This window comes from Sciurus carolinensis, chromosome 14 (genome assembly GCF_902686445.1).
Source record: "Sciurus carolinensis chromosome 14, mSciCar1.2, whole genome shotgun sequence".
Classification (NCBI taxonomy): Eukaryota; Metazoa; Chordata; class Mammalia; order Rodentia; family Sciuridae; genus Sciurus; species Sciurus carolinensis.
In genome coordinates this window covers 70,554,607-70,575,330 of record NC_062226.1, presented here as the reverse complement: position 1 = coordinate 70,575,330, position 20,724 = coordinate 70,554,607, and the positions used below count along the sequence as shown (strand labels likewise).

Genomic DNA, 20,724 nt, shown 5'->3' with positions numbered 1-20,724 from the left:
ACCCCAAAAGTTAGGAAGCAAAAATTGACAAGAGGGATTACATCAAACTAAAAAGCTTCTGCCCAGGTGTGTAAACAACAGAGGGAAGAGGCAACATACAGAATGCGAGAAAATATTTCCCAACTCTTCATCTGATAGAGTTAATATCATAATATAAAGAAGTCAAAACAGCAATAAAAAAGAAAGTAATGCAGTTTTTAAAATGGGCAGCCAGGCACCATGGCATGCACTTTTAGTCCCAGCTACTCAGGAGGCTGAGGGAGGAGGAGGCTTGAGTCCAGGATTAAGAGGCCAGTCTGGGACGTAGAGTGACAAATTCATTCATTCTCATTCCCTCCCTCTCTTTCTCTCCCCTCCCCAACACACACAGCAAATGATCTAAATAGACACTTCTCAGAAGAAATACAAGCAGTCAACAAATACATGAAAACATGCTCAGTATCACAGTTTCCTTAGTCATCAGGGAAATGCAAATCAAAACTACAATGGGATGCCATCCACCCCAGTTAGAAGGGCTGTTATCAAAAAACAAAACAAAATATTGGCAAGATATGGAGGGGAAAAAAGCAACCTTTATACATTGTTGGTAGGAATGTAAATTAGTAAAATTAGTGTAGTCATTATGGAGAATAGTATGGATGGTCCTTAAAAAGCTAAAATTAGATCTACCATATGATCCAGCAATTCCACTCCTAGGTGTGTATTCAAAGGAAATGAATTCAGCATACCAAAGAGATACCTACACACCCATGTTTCTTGTGGCATAATTCATATTAGCTAAGATATGGATTCAGCCTTGGTGCCATCAACACATGAATTAATAAAGAAAATTTGGTGTGTGTATGTGTGTGCTTAGACGCACACAAAATGGAGTAGTATTCAGCCTTAAAGAAGAATGAAATCATGCCATTTACAGCAAAGTGGGTAGAATCAGAGGACATTATGTTAAGTGAAATAAGCCAGACACAGAAAGACAAATACCACATGTTCTCTCTCATATGTGAAAGCTTAAGAAAAAAAAGTCACCTGAAAGTAGAATAGTGATTACGGACTGTGAAGGGGAGGATGAAATAAGAGTGATTGGCTGTGATCAGTGCATGCTGTTTGCATGTATGAAAATACCATGCTGAACCCCATTTTTTCAAAAATGGTTCTGCACCAAGATTTTGTTCACTTTGTTTAACCAGCAGTTCCCCTAATTATTTGGGCACAGAGTACGTCATCACTGTGTCTGTCACTTGCTAATGTTTTCTTGTGCTGTCAGATGTTTTGGAGAAACCTCTGGAGAGACCTGTGCCCTACATCCTGTCTCTCAGGTGGCCCAGGGTAGATTCACCCCTCTCCCCACACAGTGAGGACAACTGGTACTGTCTAGAGAGTACCACACTTAAATCCTGTACAGCCAGCTCGCCTGTCCTTTCTCTCTACTCCTCTGCATCCCACCCTCATCCCATTTCATTCTCTCCTCTTCAGCAGGAAGACAGGGCAGCCTGCTGAGTCCCACCTGAGCCAGAGAGACAGGTGCACGTCTAGTGTGGTATCTGCATCTCCATTTTTGCTGTATCTGAAGTTCATGGAACTAGATCACAAGTGGTGTTGACATATTTTGTGGCATGTGTACTTTTTGTAAGGAACATTCATTATACTCCTATCTGTCTTTACCAGCCTGTCTCAGAAATCAGATTTTCTCATTCTTTTATGATTTCCTTTAAATGTCAAAGCTTATGACTTCATTGTAGAATTAAATTTTCTATCACTGTAGCTTTGTCTGAGTCATGTCATTTTTCCATATTGCTTGAGGAGGGCTGTGATCAGTAAAGAGGATACTGGCACATTATCTCATGGAGGGGGTGGGGAATCCTGACAGGTTGGTATTATTAGCTCCATGCTACAGGCAAACTGAGAAGTTCACAGAAGAGAAGCTTGCCCAGGCTGCACAACTGGTGGTTTAGAGTGTAATATGAGACTGCCTGGCTTTGAATCTGTTCTGCCACTTCACAGCACAGTTATGTGATGTTGGGCCAATTAATTAGCCTCTCTGTGCCTTGTTTTCCTCTTCTGAAAAGTGAGGATATGTAGCACCTGCCTCATAGGATGATTGTAAGATTTTTATACAGGAAATGCTTAGAAGGATCCTGGCATATAGTAAGTACTTAGTAGATGTTGGCTAGAGAAAGAAAAGAGAACAGCAGGGAGGACCCAGATGTGGCTAACCTTAAGTGCGTGAACAGTCTCAGTGCACATTGTGCATGGAGTGGATGGATGGCACCATGGTCTGTTTTTTGGACCACCCGCCACTGGCTCATGAGCCATAGAACACGAGGATTAAAATCAATGTTGACACTGTTGGCTTCATAATGCATGCTGGCTTAGTATTTCTCCTGATACTCTAATTTCTCATTCTGGCTCTGATTCAATTTTTTTTTCAATGTTATAGCTGATTTTTTTATTATAATTTGTTACAGGGCACTTAGAGCAATCAATGTCTTATGATATCTAAGTGCATAAAGTATTTTTAACTTCATAAAAATCATTTCTGAAGACTTCATGAAACTCAGGTTTTGATCTTCTTCCTCATCACTAGTTCCAGGAAAGAAACAATTTGGGTTTTCCATTGGTGGTGATCTATTTTCTTTTGAAAGAGTTCTTTCAAGGCACAGCTCTCTGAAAATGGGAAAATATTTTTCAATTTTTTTTTTTGCAGTTATAGATAGACAGCATGCCTTTATTTTGTTTATGTGGTGCTAAGGATCGAACCCAGTGCCTTACTCATGCTAGGCAAGTGCTCTGCCACAGAGCTACAGCTCCAGCCCCTGAGATGAAGAATTTTGACCAACTGCTATTAGATCTCTGGTATCAAAAGCAATAGAAATTCCCATATTGTGGCCATATCACTTCAGGAAAGGTGGCAGAGAACAAATGTTGGGGTCCCACAGCAGTCATTTGTCATGCAGATCACAACTCAGGCAGGTCAGAACATTCCATGCAGGAATCTCAGATTCTACCCTGGAATCTATGTGATGTGAAGTACCATCAACTTAGTGCCAGTTTTCAGATGCAGAAGTATTACTATCTTAATGCCCAGCAGTTGGGATAACGTGTAGTTGCTGCCTTCAGAGTCTTCTAGAGTAGACAGTTCCTAGGAAGAGCTGTGGGGCTCTTCCTAGTGGGAGCGGGATTTTCCTAGTTTCCTGGGTGCACCAGAGAGTAACTGTTTGGTGTTTGGATGGCTGACTCATCCAGTTTCTCTACAATGAGTTAGCACAGGCAACACACTTTAGTCATTAGTGGAACAAAGGTACTGCCAAGCAGAAGAACTTTTCCACCAGGTGCGTGTGAAGGAATCCAAGAGCTCAGCTTTTCCTCCACCCCACCCTATCACCAAACCAGCATTCACAGTTTGGCCATTAACTCACCATTATTTGTACGAGTTCTGTATATTTATCAAGCCTTGCCAAGAGCTAGGAGCCAAGAAATTGCATCCTGGCATAGGTCAATTATTATCATCTACGGCAAATACAAAGTACATAGTGCACCATTCAAAGAGCTTTGCAAATATTCATTCTATCCTCAAAAAAAAAAAAAAAAAAAACTCAAGAAGTAGATACTGTTTTATCCCCATTTCACAGATGAAGAAACTGAGGCACAGTGACATTGAGTGTCTTACTCAAAGTCACAGAACTAGTAGGTGGCAGAACCAGGATTTGGTTTTAGACAGTCTAACACCAGTTTTATCAACCATGTTATCTTTTAATTATAGGCAAAAGGAGAAATATTACATCCATTTTTAACTAGTCATAAATTAATATTACACAGATTGAAGGGAGAAGTATTTAGAAATAAAGGGGAAAAGTGAAAGAATCAATTCAGTAGGAAACTATACTACCCTAAATATACATGTGCCTTATAACATAACTACAAAATAGATAAGGCAAAGATTGACAGAACCAAAAGGATACATAGAGAAACCCACAGTAACAGCTGGAGATTTTAACACATCTTTCTCAGTGAAGTGGTAGAATAAGAGGTAAAAAAAAAAAAAAAAAAAAAATCAACAAGTACATAGAAGGTTTAAAAGATCTCCTTAACCAACAACTGTAGAATGCCATATTTTGAAGGGCACATGCACATTAGCCAAAGTCAATCATGTGCTGGGTCATAGCATCTAAGACTCAGCAAATTTCAAAAGACTGAAGTCTTATACAGTATGTTCTCTGACCACAGTACAATTAATTCAGAAATACAAAAATAATCACTAAACCCCAAATGTTTTGAAATTAGTAACACAATTCTAAGTAATTCAAGGTTCAAAGAAGAAATCACATTTGAAATTAGAAAATGTTTTAATGTAACACCAGTTAAACTGCAACATACCAAAATTTATGGGGAGATAGCCAAAGCAGTACATACAGGGAGATTCATAGCTTTATATGTAAAGGGAAAAAAAAGTCTGAGAAACCATAATTTAACTTTTTATCTCAAGAAACTGAGGGGAGAAATTAGCAGATTAAACCCAAAGAAAGTAGATGGAAATAAATATCTAGGTTGAAATCCATAAAACAGAAAAATAGGCACACAACAGAGAAAATCAAGAGATCAGAAATGGATTCTTTGTAAATATCCATTGCATTTAGGCATAAGCAGCACCTTGATAAATTTCCTTCATCCACTGCTCCCACCATCTATCAAGTTCTGAATTAGGAAATCAATTATCTTTAGAGGGGGATATTTTAAAGCTAGTCCTCCTCCCACAGAAGTGCTTCATAACCACGAATCAGTAATAGTTTTGTCACTTCCCTTTTTGACTTTGAGTCTCTGCAAATTCTAACTATTCTCCTGTCTCTGTTTGTTCCATGCTAAGCAGATGGCCCAGAAATTAGCCAAAAGCAGGAAGAAGGTGCAGTACAAACAACTCCATTGCCTTGGTGTTATGCCTGTTCTTTTCATTTGTTTATGTTTTGCCTTTTTATTATTTCGTGTTTTTGTTTTCTGCATCCAGCAAGTTTTTGTTCAGATTTCTTTTCAAACCGCCCCATAAGCCAGCATTTCTCAAAACTCAGTTGCCTACAGTGGCTGTTTTCTGTTGCTCATTAGTCATTTCACTTCAGAGGAAGGACAGGGAACAGATTGGAGACACTAAATGAATCCTATACTAGTGTGGAAGTTCCAACCATTCAGGAGCAGTAATGTAGCAGGGACTTGGGCCTGTGTGATTACAGTTACGTTTGATTTGGGAACTTGTCAGATTGCTGGATGCAAAAAAGAAAACTCGCTAATAACCACACATGTGCAGAGTTCAACCTTAAATGAACCAGACTGCGCTTTTTTGATTGTGGAGCTTCTAGGTGCTTATGAACTACTCCTGGGACATTGAAACCTTGGGGCTCTTTCTTACTGGGTGGCTTCAGAAGTGGGCAGCTGATTCTGTGTTGACTGGGTGGCGTGTGAACATGAAGACCCTCTTACCAGAACTGCATCCAAATGGCTTCATTTGTACCTGCTCTAAACATTCTACTACATCAACTTAAGCAGGGATGAACACTGAGTGACTTCTCCAAGTTCCTTGGGTTTGAGTTAGTTGCTCTTATCCTGCCCTTATCCTTCAGTCTCCAAAGCCCTTGCAGAATGGGCCACTTGCTGTCATTGCTCAGAGGCAAATCTACTACAGAGGGGATTCAACATTTCCCCCCAGAACCAAAAGATGCTAACACTCGTCCATGTGTCCATCCTCTGTGTGGTACCTTCAACTTTGGCAATTAAACCCCAGAGTCTGCGTTGCTGTTCTGGTGACTGTGTCTTGGTGCCTCTGTGTGTGAGCTAACCTTGTCCCATTCATCTGGGTCAGGACACCATGGTAAAACTTTGTCTTGGTGCATTTTTCTTTTCAGGCTCCTGAAGGCGAATCTCAGCCAATGACTGAGGTGGACCTCTTCATTTCTACCCAGAGAATCAAAGTACTGAATGCTGACACACAGGTACCAGCTGGCTCCCACCTTTCCTGGGGTAAAGCTAATAGCATTGTAAGGCAGAGTCTTTGCCTGTGTCTAGGGCATGACTGCCCCCAGCTGCTGGGCTCCATACACCCTGCTAGTGCCTGCGACTGGGTGGGGCCATGATTGTCTCAAAGAAAAAATTAAAACATGGATGTTGTTTATCATTCTCATGAGTTCTCTGCGGAGGATTCATTAATGTAGACAGATAAGCCTTTTAAGAAGTTTGGTTTAAAATCACGCATGAAAAACTATGTCATTGAGATTTTGTCATTCTTTTTAATTTCACCACTAGAGTCTACTGATTATAAAATATTTAAAATTTCTTATTTCTTTTCACCTGCCAGAAAGCATTTCTTTCCCTGGGTTGGTCAAGGGAAATACCCTCAGGCCTGAGGGAGTGTCTGTAAATCTGCCAGCGAGGTCTTTCCTGTGATCCCTGGAGCCCACCCCGCTAGCAGACTTTCTCATGGGTCTTTAGACTTATGGTCTCTCTCCTCTTGCCTCCAGGAGACAATGATGGACCACCCTCTGAGGACCATTTCCTACATCGCAGACATTGGGAACATTGTTGTGCTGATGGCCCGTCGGAGGATGCCCCGCTCCAACTCCCAGGAGAATGTGGAGGCCTCCCACCCATCACAGGATGGGAAAAGACAGTACAAGATGATCTGCCATGTCTTTGAGTCTGAAGACGTAAGGGTGGCTTCCCTTGAGCTCCTTCTGGGTGACCTGAGCAACAATTGGGTGGCCAGATTCTCTTGGTTTCTCAGAACTGAATCAGTCTAATTCCCATCATATGTTAAACAGATATTTATTAAGCACCTACTATGCATCAGGCACTGTGCTAGAGCTAGGGATATAGGGCTGAATGAAATATACACCAGTTACTCATAAGGTGGGTTGAAAGGAGACAAAATAAATAGGTAAATATACTTGGTATAAAATTATAGTGGGGCTAGGCATGGTGGCACACACCTGTAATCCCAGAAATCTGAGGCAGGAGGATTGCAAGTTCAAGGCCAGACCTAGCAACTTAGTGAGCCTTAGCAACTCAGAATCAACCCCTCAAAATTAAAAAGGGTTGGGAAGTAGCTCAGTGGAAAAGAGCCCCTAGGTTCCATCCCCAGTACCACACACACACAGAAACAAGTGGGGAATGCTTTATGGGAAAACAAAATAGGGTCAGGGTCAAGGATTACAGGGATGGGGCTGTTTTAAGTAGGTTGATGGCAAATTCCTCTCTTAAGAGGGTGACATTTGAGCAAAGACCTAAACAGAATGAGAATGAAGAAATTCCTGAGGCAGGGGCCTGCTGGATTTGGTTGAGAAAGGAAAGGAGGCCATATGGCTGGAGAGTTTGAAAGAGGAAGAGGAAGAGGGGAAATAGTTCCATGTGACTTCAGTTGCAGGGGTGCTCACCTGAGCTTTAGGGAATTTGGAGAGGGCAACTGTGTTGTTGACAGCTGTTCTCTGGGCTTCAGGAAACTTCACATCCCTGTTCCTCCCAGCCAAATGGTAGGAGCACCACCTACCCAACCCCAGGCCATAGGATCCCAGCTCCTTCTCCCTCCCAGAACTGGTAGTTTCTGATCCTCACATCTCCAGGTGATGAGGTCAACAGAGACAGTTTACAAAAAAGGTCATTCTTTCGTTTGGCCTTCTTCCCGGTTGTCTCTGGAACAGCTGGTGAGGCCACAGGCTTTAAAGTGTATTAGTGCCTGGGCTGCTCCCAGGCACCCACCCTCCCTGGGCCTTCACAGGCCTGGGAAGCTGCCCTTCAGGACAGGGCCACAGACCCATGATGATTTTGAACTGCACAGCCCACTCTGGAGGGCCGTGTCAGCACCCTGGACTGTTCGTTTTCCCCAGTGCCACAGAGGAATCAGCTCTGTTTCTCATAAGGAGCAGAGAACCCTGATATCTACCCAAGAGAAAATTGCCCATTTTTCTCCAGGAGTGTTCCCCTCTCTGTAGTAATTTGCCTTCCTCCAAGAATTTAGGAGTCTCAGCAATCCCACTTTTCTCTGGGGATCCAGGGCTGTCAAGGCTGAAACATGGCAGGGAGACATTGATCCTTATTGTCACCATCCTCAACTGGTCTGGTCTCTAGAAAGCAGTCCCTAGACAGGCCGGCCAAGAAGACAGGGAGCTTGCAAGACCTCTCCCTACCACTCTTTAAAACCGAGGTCAGGCATGCAAACTGGGACGAACTGGGTTTCAGGAGATTGTCAGCAAGTTTGTGAGTGGAATTTTAAGATCTTAAGTCTCCTGTGTTCCTGAAGGGGGGTGAAATGGTGTAGAGAGCTCTGCTCCCCAGGTTTGAGGATCCCTGAAGGACATCCAGCTGTCACCATCTGGCCTGGAGATCATTAGGCAGGGTTTCTCTTCCTTGGAATTTTGGGGACTTTATCGGGGGGAAAATAGAAAGAAGAGAGGAGCAAGAGCCAGGCTAGGAGTGGACCTGAGACTCTCACATTTTTGCTTTCACTACAGCATGGACCAAGCACATTGGCTGTAGCACTCACAGGGCTGGGTTTGAATCCTGATTCCAAATACAAGCAGGGCACTGCTAAGCCTCAGGTCCTCTTCTGTAGAGTGGCAGTGACTCCCATACTGTGTCACTCGGGTAGGGCATTTACTGACTGATGCCTGGCATGTGGCAAGAGATCCATAAATACCAGTAGGGGCATCCATTAATGATGGCCAGCAAGTCCACAGGTAGTATTCCCAGGTATATATTTTTTCAATTCATCTGCACACACCTCTTGATGCCCAAAGCAACTCCTCAGCCCCTTTCAGGTTTATAGCAGGTTGGAGATACTGGTTCTTGGTGATTTTTGGCATGTGAAGTCACCAGATTCTCCAAATTAAAAAAATATATATATAAGCATTTCTTTTCCTTTGGCAATTCCTAGAAGGTTCTGTTATCACTGTTAATTAGCTACTTTTACCAACAATTAGAGAAGGTAGAAAAAAGGAGGAAGAAAGGTTAGGATTGTATGTTTTGGAAATGTTTTTCTACCCACCAGAGCTTCACACAGAAGCTATTGCATATGGTGGTTGGAGGCTGGACTCTCGATCAGACCCTAGTGACACCTCCTCAGAGAGGGCGCAGCAATCTCTCAACTTGTTCCCTGAGCTGTTCAATGTGAGCAATGATACAGATCCACAATTCCAAAGTCTAAAGACTCCTTTGAAACTAAAGGGATTTTTACAGTCAATTGACTGATAAACCCAACCTGGACCTCCATAAGACAATTTATGGGATTCGTGCAGTTTATCATGTGTCTTATACCTTTTGCTGCAGAAATGTTACTGCGTTCATTTGTAGGACACTTCTCTGGGCCCTAAAGGGTTATTGTACTCTGTTCAGTCTATGTACCCCATTGTCTTTCTAAAATAGCCTGAGGGACTATGGACCAGTCACACTAACACCCAGACTGATGTTAAGATTTGCATGATGGTCCTAATGTGCGGCACAGACATGGTAGGAGTACTCCATTGCACTTACCTATCCCAACTAATCATGTTGCTTAATTAATGCAGGGGAAGGTTATCAAAGTCCAATGCAGGAGGAAAAACAATGGAAGCCAAGTCCCCCTCTTGTGATTTGTCTGACCTTCTTGTCACTGGTCCTCAATCTTCTCACCAGATCAGAGTTCTTGACTGTTGTATGCAACACACCTTTTGAAAAAACTTTCACAAAATAATCAATATATGGCCATAAATGTAATAGAAGGGAGAAATAAAAGAAAAGCAAGCTAAGATAAAAATCATAGCACAATACATAAATGCTTGGGCCCAGCTGTTCCAAAAGGCATAGTGAAGTAGTCAGGTGTTCACACCTTCTTAATTTTTAAGTAAGAGAACACAGTATTCAGTGTGATGTTGTAAACACTTTCTACTTGACATTTTGAATTGAAGGCTAAATAAGAATATGTATATATAGACACACAGGCAGAATCACCATGTGCCACACAAAGGTACAGACCAATAGGGATGATTTATTGGCAGCTCAGATACCATGAACACCAGTGTTGTGGATGGTTTTCCAAAGTCATGAGGCTATTCCTGCTAAAGTCTTGGAAAAAACAACCATCTTCCTTCCACTTACACAGTATTATTCTTGAAATATTCAGTATATATCATAGCTACACCATGGAAGTCTTTGTGCTTATAAGCTAGAGTTCTTATGTCCTTCATGAGTCCTGGACACAGATGATCAGAAACAGGAGTTACACATACATGAATATCCTGTGGGATATTTGAAAACTGTACAGCACGTAAAACAGCCTGTCATTGTGTGGGACTGTCCCTTGCATGGCAGGATATCCAGTATATCTGACTCCTGTCCAGTGAATGCCAATAGCTCCCTTATTTATGACCATTGTCATAATCAGAAATGTCCCCAACAATTTTGAAGTCGGGCCCTGATAAGCATTGATGCTCCTTTGTAGAACTATTGACCTTTCTGATGTCTAGGACCCCTCCAACTCCAGGAGGACCATAATCCAGGGGGGACGGTGCACCCGGCATCCACCCACAGCACTGCCCATTGACCGCCATCTTCCCCTCTGGCTGCTACTCTAGGCCCAGCTGATCGCACAGTCCATAGGGCAGGCATTCAGTGTGGCATACCAGGAATTCCTCAGGGCCAACGGGATTAACCCCGAAGACCTCAGCCAGAAGGAGTACAGTGACCTGCTCAACACCCAGGACATGTACAACGACGACCTGATCCACTTCTCCAAGTCAGAAAACTGCAAAGATGTAGGTACTTTCCTGAGACTGTTCCCCAGGCTGGGCCAGCTGGGTGGGGACCCCAGGGAGCGTGGGGCAGCCCTACTCTGTAAGTGAAGGCAGCAGAATGTGGGTTTGGCAGGACATTGTGAAGGGGCTCACATTCTTTCCAGCTTCACCCCAAGGGGCCCTGTTACTAAATGCTGTTGTGAACAGGTAAAGCAATATAACCTCTGTTCCCAGGAATCTGAAGCCAAGTTGTAGTGGAAATTAGAGGCAGATAGGTCCTGTATTCCACCCTGATGAAGCTGAGAGTCTAGGTAAGGACACCAAAAAAGTTCAGTTAGGTGCTCCTTCAAGCACGGTTCAAAGCCCACTGCATTTGGCAGAACAGAACAGACTGCAGGTTCAGCTGACAGATGCTGTGTACCCCACTGCTTCAGACTAAGCTCCCCAGGAGTAACTGGAAGCAGACAGAACCATTGGATCTGGTCTGGAGGTTAATTGGAATATGTAGGAGCAACAGAACTGAAGTATGGGTAAGGAAGACGGAAGGTCAGGAAGCTGCAGATGTCTAGGGAATCAGGAAGGAGGGGACTTGACTTGAGCAGAAGGTGGACCCAGGAAGAGAGGTCCAGGCAGACTTGCAAGTCCAGGTGAAGGGTTCACACTTTATCCCATAGGTGACAGCAACTTTAATGAGAAAGTGATCTTTTTGATCCACCAATGTATGAGGGGGGTCTCAGGTCAGGCTCCCCAGAAGCAGAGCCTGAGGTGAGAATTCTTATTCAACTGGATTATTGGGAACCTCCACTCAGAAGAGGGGAATGTGGGAGCAGGGTGCAGGGTACTAGGAAGAGTGTGGTCTCACTGGCATGAGCTTCTTTGTAATCCAAGGGAAGCTCTGAGGCACAGAATATAGGACAGACTTGTCCCAAGTTGGAGCAAGGGTCCTGTGTTGCTCATTGGCCAAGGTCGAGCAAGGGATTTGTTTTTTAAGGCTTCTATAGCAAAGTCCCATAGACTGGGTGGCTTCTGCAAAGGACAAGTGTCATCTCTTAGGTCTGGAAGCTGAAAGTGCAAGATTGAGTTGAGAGGGTTGGTTCCTTCTGTGAGTCATAAGAGAAGGATCTCTCCAGGCCTCCCCCCTTTGGCTTATAAAAGTCATCTCTTCCTGTGCCTCTACATCATCTTCCCTACACAGTCTGGGTCCAAATTTCCTCTTAAAAGGATACCAGTCATACTGGATTGGAGCCCATCCTAATCACCACCATTCCCGCTGTAGAGACCCTGCCTCCATTTTGAGATCCTGGGGGTTCTGGGGATTAGACTGCAACATAGGAATTTGGGCAGTGTGAAAAAGTTCATCCCATAATGGGGAACGGAATGTCTCCCATCTGGCCAAGGGCAATTCCCAAGGAGGGGCCAACTGTGAGCTTCAGCAGCAGTGGAGGCGGGTGCCAGCTGCCAGGTAACCTTGCCAGACCCTAATAAGCACACCACACTCTGCAGGCTGCTTCCAAGAAGCACCTTACCCTTTCTCGGCATCTCTGGAAACCTCCCCATCCTGCAGGTGTGCAGCTCTAACTCCTGCCTGCTCCACCTGCCAGGGAGGTCAGGAAAACACTATTCCTTCCCTGGGATTTGCTCTTCCTGTGTGCCACTCCCAAGCTTGCAGCTGTGATGACTCCCGCATCACATTTTCTCTTTTTCCTTAACTTTCTCCTTGCAGAGAATATTTCTGAATATTTATTTTTAACTCAGGAATCTTAAATGTTGGAGAGAACTTGTGACACATTGTGGAATGGGATAATCTGTGCTTTCGAGTTCAAAAGCCATTCCTAGAAGCCATCAAGGGCCACCAAAGGTCCTACTGACAAAGCTTCCTCCCCCTGCCCGTTAGAGATGACATTAAAAAAAAAATGCTGGACAGGCCAGGCGTGGAGGTGCACACCTCCCAGTGACTCAGGAGACTGAGGCAGGAGGATTCCAAATTTGGCCTGGGCAACTTAACAAGACGCTGTCTCAAAATAAAAAGAGCTAGGGATGTAGCTCAGTGGTAGAGCACCCCTGGGCTCAATTCTTAGTACCAGGAGGGGGGAAAAAAAAACTTGGTGCCCTGTGGTTGTATGCTGAGACCAACTGCTAATATGAAACAGGTATGAATTACAAAAAAAAATGCCCCTGGCTTATATGAAATCATTTCCTAATGAACACTGGATGTGATGGACTGCAGAGAAGACAGAAGCTCACGGGGGCTGAAGTCATCAGAGAAATGCCTATCTTTAGGCAAAAAGTGGGGAGTGACTTTCACTTCTACCACTACCTCACACAGTTGCTGATTCAGAATTTCTGTGTGTTTTTCTCCCATCAGGTTTTCATAGAGAAGCAGAAAGGAGAAATCCTAGGGGTTGTGATTGTGGAGTCTGGCTGGGGATCCATCCTACCAACCGTGATCATAGCCAACATGATGCATGGTGGCCCCGCGGAGAAGTCGGGGAAGCTGAACATCGGGGACCAGATTATGTCCATTAATGGCACCAGCCTGGTGGGCCTGCCTCTCTCCACCTGCCAGAGCATTATTAAGGTACTGAGACGTGGGAAAAATCTACTTCTGTTATCAACCCAGAATGACATGAAGTGCATCTGCCGTCCAGCCATTAACATTTACAAATGTATTCTAAGTGTCAGGCACCAAGGAAGGTATGAACTTGTGCTCAGGCATCTCATCATTCAGTTAGTATAAGCTCCTCCTATTTGCAAGTCAGTTTTAGATCAGAAATAGTATATTTGGCTCACTTTACACCCCTCACAGGCATCACTAATCAATCACAAACCTTCTCTCAGTATGCCTAGACTCAGCCTCAGCAGCCCCAGCTCAATAATCCAGATAGTCCCTTATAATGAAGTCAAAGGTACTTAAGATGATTTACCATCCCTCTTAAAAATTATGGAAATGATAAATCAGGTATAGTAGCACATGCCTATACTCCCAGCTACTTGGGAGACTGAGGTGGGAGGATCATAAGTTCAACACTAACCTGGGTTACTTAGCAAGACACTGTCTCATAATAAAAAAAGTAGAAAGGGCTGGAGATGAAGCTCAGTGGTAGAGCACCCCCAGGTTCAACCCCCATTACCACAAAAAGAAAAAAATACCCTAGAAATGTGTCAAATCTGAAGACACTGACACAGGCAAGTGTCTTTCCCAGAACCTGATGGCTAATTGACATGAGGAGAAAACTGTTATAGTCCACAGAGTCCTCTTCATACATGAATGTAATTACTTCTCATTCAACCTGAACTGATACTGTTTTATAAAGCTAAGAAGAGCTACTTAAAGGAAAATTAAATGTGAATATTTAAGGGAAGAAATTAGATTTTCTTCTTAACAATGAAACAGCCATGTGTAGTCTTTGAACACTGGCACTGGCTAATCTCATGGCTAGCATGACAGAAATATTCCTCCTGCATGACAGTAGGATCCCAAATAGTTCTATACCATTAGCCAGAACATAGCTCTAGGGGATGAATGAATACATTCATACAGTAGTCCTTCTGAGCACAAAAACTAAACACAAAAGGCAACATCCTCATCTAAGAGGGTTGGAGGGGGAGTAGAGGGTGCTTCTACTTTGGGTTTTTTTTTTTTTCTTTTAATTGCAGATGGACACAACACCTTTATCATATTTATTTATTTTTGTGTGGTGCAGAGGCTCAAACCCAATACCTCGCACGTGCTAGGCAAGCGCTCTACCACTGAGCCACAACCCCAGCCCCAGTGCTTCTACTTTTAATGAGTAAATTCTGCCTCTTCCTTAATATGGTAGTCATGTGTCCCTTAATCACAGGAGGTACGTTCTGCAAAATATATCATTAGGCGATTCTGTCATTTTGCAAATGTCATAGAATACTTACACAAACCCAGGTCAGTCACCTGACTGACCTGGTTTGTGGCCTCTTGATGCAAACCAGAGACATAGTAATCGCCAGCTCTGTGAGGCCCCTGTTGGCATCACATGCCATACTGTCCTACAGTAAACCTTGTTTTTGTTTTTTTGTTTTTTTTTTTTTAAGTAAGTAGGAGTGTACTCTCATGACAGAAGTGTAGCCTAGTAAATACATGAACCACTAACGTGGCCATTTATCTTATTAGGTATTATTACTGTACATAGTGTATGCTGTACTTGCACATGACTGGCCGTGATGAAGGTGTGTTTACACCAACATCACCAAACACATCAGGAATGAGTTGTACTACAGCTTTAGGACAGGCACCATGTCATTAGGCAACAGGAATTTTTCAGCTCCTTTATAATCTTTTGGGGGCTATCGCATATGCAGTCTGTGATTGATTAAAATATCATTATGTGGCACATGACTATAAAGATTAAGATTAAAGAATCTTCTCTGAACACAAATATTCAGACATGTTTAATTGGGCCTCTATGCGGTACTGAGCTGAGCAGCGAAGAAACTAGATGACAATATGCATGTGGAGGATAATTTCAGTGGTCCTAATAGCAACAGAGAGGCAGAGAGGTAAAAGACTTGCCAGCATTTGGAGAAGGGAAAATTTTAAACAACCATGTGTAAGTTCGCTTTGATGGAGTAAAACCTAAGTTGGCAGCAAAAGAAGACAGTGGCCTTTGGAAGTCTCTGCTTCCAGAGTGGGCTGGCATGGAGTCAGGGGGATGGGGCATGAGCCTGGCCTGTGAGGACCGATTTGGTGTTGCCATGGTAACATGAGAAGACACCAGGTGGCCAGGGCTAGGGAGGCAGCATCAGTCCACACTGATGTCTGCCTCTTCCCCACAAATAAGTTACTTATTTAACACCTTGTACACATGTGCAAGATCACAAGGGACTCTGAGGCCCAAAGACACCACAGACAAAATCCCTACCTGGGGAACTGGTCTAGCAGGAGAAGCGACAGGCCTGAAGGCTACAGCAATCAAGTGTTATGTGCCCGCTTTTGTCCTAAGAGTGCACATGGATTAGTTCACTGAACTCTCACGGCAGCCTTCTGTGGGGCAGGCACATTTGTTTCACCCATTAGACAAGTTAGGAAACTAAGGCACAGAAAGGTGACCACATAGCTGGTCATTAGTGGAGCATGGTCACTTAGCCACTGGATAGCCTCTTTCCAGTAGCTTGGTTAAGTGCTAGATCCAAGACCAGACCCTCAGCCAAGGTTCCACACCCCAGGAGGCCCAGAGACTGTCTCACTTGTCACTAGGTGACAGGCATCCAGTGGGTAGAGGCTAGGTATGCTGCCAAGCACCCTAAAGTGCACAGGATGATCCCACAGCAAAGAATTACCTCAAGTCTAGAAAGGTTTGAGGAGGGACAAGAAGAAAGGGGTGTTTAGACCAAATATGTCCCCTAAAATGCATTTGTTGAAACCCTAATCACCATGTGATAGCCTTAGGTGTGCCCTTTAGGAAGTGACAGGTCACAGCGCAGAACACTTGAGAAAGGGACCATTGCCCTTATGAAAGGACTCCAAAGAGCTCTTTGGCTCTCTTTCTCCACTTAAGGATCTGAGGAGAAATTGGCAACAGGCAGAGGGCCCTCTCAAGACAGCCCCCTGAGGGTGATGCCTGACACCTGGTTCACATGACTCATCTGAGATCCCAAAGCCCAGACACCTTGCCCAGGGCCCCCAACTGGCCAGTGAGTCCCAATCGTCCCTGCCAGTCTCCAAAGGACACAGACCTTATAAAGGGGTTGTGAGACCCATGAGGGCAGCCCAGCACCTCTGCTGCTACATGGAGACCCAGCTTCTGTCACACAGATCCCTGCAGCAAGGTGAAAGGGAAGCTTTCTGGGAATACAGCTGTTCAAGCAGCTTCCAAGCGGGAAGGGTTTGTTCGAGAGGCCGAACTTAAATGTCTGTAAGTGGAGTCTCCACAGAATCAGAAAATTAAAAGACCATGCAACGATGAAAGAGATACAGCTGCTGGAGATGGAGAGTGAGAGAACCGCTGCCTCATGACTGTGCTCAGCAAAGAAGCACCAGACAGAGGGCCCCAGCTAGATTCCATGGAGCTTGCACAGCACCCCAGAACACACAGCCTTGTTGAATGGAAAAATCACACTTTGAGGAAGAGGAGTTTAAAGCAATGTGTTCTTCATCTTGCCACTTTAATGCATGTTGACCTCCTCTGCCCCCAGAGACAGAGAGTAGGACAGATTTCTAGAGTGAAGTTGCAGATATAGAATTATCTGTTTTCCTAGCTCTTATTTCTCTGTTATAATTCATTCCTGAAGCATAATTACTGGTAGGTGAAGCAGGCTATTGTCAACCTCTGTTCACGCCATTGCCTCTGGATTTTTGTTCTTTTTAAAACTAGAACAGTTTCCCTTTCCTTCTACAGGATCATCATGGTTCTACTTTCCTGTTGCTATAGAAACTATTCTGGTTTCTCTTCCCTCCCCTCCTCCCTGCCCTTCCCCTCCCACCCTATTTCTTAATTTACTGTACAGTTCCACTGTCGTCATGGGGATGAAATGACCGTTTATTTAATTGGCACCTCCAATAAAATGGCAGCTCAGAAATCTAAGTTAATGGGACCCAACTTGAAACATTGATTAGGAACAGCAGAGCAAAGGCATGGTCTGGCTATTTCAAATTGCCATTTCTCTAAGCCTCATCTTGCAGCACATTTTCCCCAATCTTGAAATTCTTTTACTGAGGGACCGAGCAGGCATCGTAAATCAATTCGCATAAAAGGAAAGAACTCACCAGAAGAATGTGAATTTTTTTTTTCAGTAACACCAAGAAAATAGGATCACTCTCTTGCTTTTCAGTATGTTCTATGGTTTTCTGTATCACGCAAGCATACCTAAATAATTCCAGTGGTTAACATTTAACCCATCATTCCCAGTGTAAACGTTTAAGGCAGTGTCTGAAGGGTTATGATTTTAATAGGCTCCTGTCTTAGCCTTCTTATTTCTCATTTTTTGTCCAGCCTCTTCCCTGAGCTCCAGGAGGCCCAGAGATGGCTTGTTCTACCCAGTCTCCAGGACCTAACACATTTCTTGGCACATAGAAAGTGATCCATAATTTTTTTAAGTCAGTGGTCAGTGAGATACATGCATGAATGACATGTAAGCTGCCCTTCACCATACCCAGCCACATTTCCTGCAAAAGAAACCTGATTTTAATGTGAGGGAATAGATTGTTTTTAATTATAAGGGTTGAGATTTGGTGTTGCAGCCTGAGACATTTAGAAGAACACACATGAAAAAGGGTTAAAGCATAGAAACAAACTGGCCAAACCTTCTGTGAGCTTCACCATTTGTTGGGAAAATTAGGAAACTGAGGCAGAAGAAAGGTAGAGCATAGTGCACAAGACCCCACTGTTGGTGGCAGAAGCACAGCTGGAGCCCAGATCTTCTGACCCAAGCACAGTCCTCCTCACCAAACCCACCCATCCACTAGGAGCAAACAGACACAATTCCCATGCCCCTCATGGATACAGATGATGGGACCTGGTGTCAGAAGACCCAGATCCTTTGAAGACTTTTCCATCTAGAGAAAATCACTCTTGACTCAATCCATTGCTCCACTTTGAAAATACCATTTCCTTAACCAGAGAAGTTCCCTAGAGATGTTCCAAAACCCCCAGGAGACATTGGTAACAACAGCATGCACTTGAACACCAAGTCACGTGGTACAGCGACACCACAAGCTAAATGGCAGCCATTGGAAGGCTCATGTCCCCCAGATACAGCAATTGAGAGCACTGAGGGAACAGAGGCTGAAGATGGGGAAACAGTCCCATTCATACATTGTGAGAACAATCTTGGAGTCATTAAAAAGGCAGAGGAAAGCCAGGGAAAGGACAATGAGAACCACAAGCCCAGAATAACCCTTCGTGTAAGAAACTGACCTAAAAATATGGTCCTAATTCTTTGATTTGAGGGCATAGGGTTTTTTCCTTCTTTCACTGTCCTTGGCTACTTGGTTGAGCAAGGCTTAATCATGAAAAACACTCTCCAGTTCTATATGTGTAGGAGAAAGTACTTTGGGTTCTGAAAGCAGACCTGGGGTTAAAGCTGGCTGTGTGTGAACTTCAGTGATGCAGTATCCCTGAGCCTCAAGTTCCTCTTCTATAAAATTGGGATAATCATAGCTGCCAGATAAGGAGATTAAATAAGGTAATTCCTGAAACTCTGAGGTAGTTCTGGGCAAGAGCCTTTGCTCAGTGACAGGTGGTTGGTATAGATGTTCAGTTGGTTTCACCACTGGGCTGGGATTTTGTTCCAGCAGGATCCCAGGGGTTCTCACACCTGGTATGCACAGGAGATGGCTGCCCAGGGACCAGGCTGCACAGTGACAGAGACAACCACCCTTCCCCAACCTTGCTAGTACCTGCTCCTGTGGAGCATATAGACCTCAGATGTGAAGCATAAATTGACATCTTTGGGCCTAATCACCTCTTAAAGAAATTAAGTCTCCTGGGCACAGCTGAGGCCAGTGCCTGCCGTGGTCATCTACACCAGTTCTCAAAATTAAGTGTACATTGGCATCACCTGGAAGACTTGTTAATGCAAAGTGTGATTCAGTAGGCCTGGAGTTGAGCCCAAAATCTCTACTCCTAATACGTGGCCAAGTGTTACTGATGCTATTGGCATGGGACTAGAGATCCACTGGTTTATCCCTGTCAACCAGGTATGGAAAACCAGATGACCAGTGTCAAAAGATCCTCCAATACCCACTGACCTAAAGCAAACCACCATTACTTAGAAGCAAAACCTGTGTGGCTCTCTTCTGGCATAGAAGTAGCAAGTCACATCCTGGCCACCCATCGTGCATGGACTGAAGCTGTCTTAACCCCAGTTTCACTTCCTCCCTGGCAGGTGTTTGTGAGGTAGCTAGAGGCCTGAGCCAGGGTCTGTGGTTCCGGTCCTGACCTCATGGAGCCCTTGGAGTAGTCAGGTTTCATGTCCATGTCTCCATTCTCATCTATAAAATGTGAAATATGAGTCCTGACCTCCCACAGAAAAAGGTTTGCAGACTGGGCAAGGAGTGACATTCAGCAGAAGCCATGGAATATGCATATTTCCACTTGGAGAATACAAGGCACACAGTCACCCTTCCATGGATTATGTCATCCTTCTCCCCAGGCTCCTCACCTGTGGAGGGCACCAGCTGGCCCCCTGGTGAACTGATGTGAAACTGTCTCTAGTGGGCACCATGGGCTTGGGTAAAACCCACCTTGTCCCTGAATCCCTCCCCTTGCCCTAGTGCAGATGCCCCCGCCTGCCCTGCCCAGTACTGCCTGTTAGGAGCAGCTTCTCCCCTTCAACCCTGGAGGAGAGGGACTGTGACTGACCTTGAGTGGCTTCCTAATCAACTGATCTTGCCAGACAGGGCTCAGGTCCAGCAGGAGCTTCCCACCCCACTGCTCAGAACTCCCCTGCCTCATCTGGAAGCTGTGGGGAGGTGAGGGTCGGGGATAGCAAGCCTCCAACCACAAGGGTGTTATCTGTTTACCCCAAAGTACAAAAATTATCATTTTCTCTGTGCACCATAACTTAAAACGTTCTGGGACACTCCTGCTCTGGGCCACTCCCCATGCACACTGGAGCAAGCAGGAGTTGGGTGAGGCAGGGCAGATAGGCTGGGCAGAGCTGGAAGGTGGACAGATGTTAGGGTTGGTTATATTTGCCTGCACTCCTCTGTAGGGTGAGGCTGACAAGTGGGTGGGTGGGCCTGTCTGAAGGAGGCACATGTGGCTCTGTGCTGGTGGTCTAAAGCAGATGTGCCTTCAGAGGGGAGAGCACCGGTCTCGGCTCTGAATATGACTGGAGTCTAGCCTGAGCTCACCTTGGACCACAGGGCGGAGGAAGATCCACACAGACTGAGACCTGTTTCCTTTTCCTCCTTAAAGACCAGCTATCCTTCCACGCTCCATTCTAACCGAGGAAGGGCCGTGTAACTGAGGATTGTGAAACCCCAGTCCTCATGTCTTTTTCCTCC

At 44.6% G+C, this 20,724-nt stretch overlaps 1 protein-coding gene across 5 annotated transcripts in view; it reads left to right on the top strand.

The window, feature by feature from the left end:
- The window catches only part of Apba1 (amyloid beta precursor protein binding family A member 1), a 203,184-nt gene that overhangs the window by 177,539 nt on the left and 4,921 nt on the right, over nucleotides 1-20,724 (top strand). For 4 of the 5 annotated variants that reach the window (XM_047525011.1, XM_047525009.1, XM_047525010.1 and 1 more), the window contains 5 exons: nucleotides 4,865-4,897; nucleotides 5,889-5,975; nucleotides 6,501-6,686; nucleotides 10,584-10,763; nucleotides 13,108-13,320. In XM_047525011.1, coding sequence (XP_047380967.1) covers nucleotides 4,865-4,897; nucleotides 5,889-5,975; nucleotides 6,501-6,686; nucleotides 10,584-10,763; nucleotides 13,108-13,320 — 699 coding nt within the window. The remainder of the gene's footprint in view (nucleotides 1-4,864; nucleotides 4,898-5,888; nucleotides 5,976-6,500; nucleotides 6,687-10,583; nucleotides 10,764-13,107; nucleotides 13,321-20,724) is intronic. The other variant, XM_047525013.1, reaches the window with a different exon arrangement.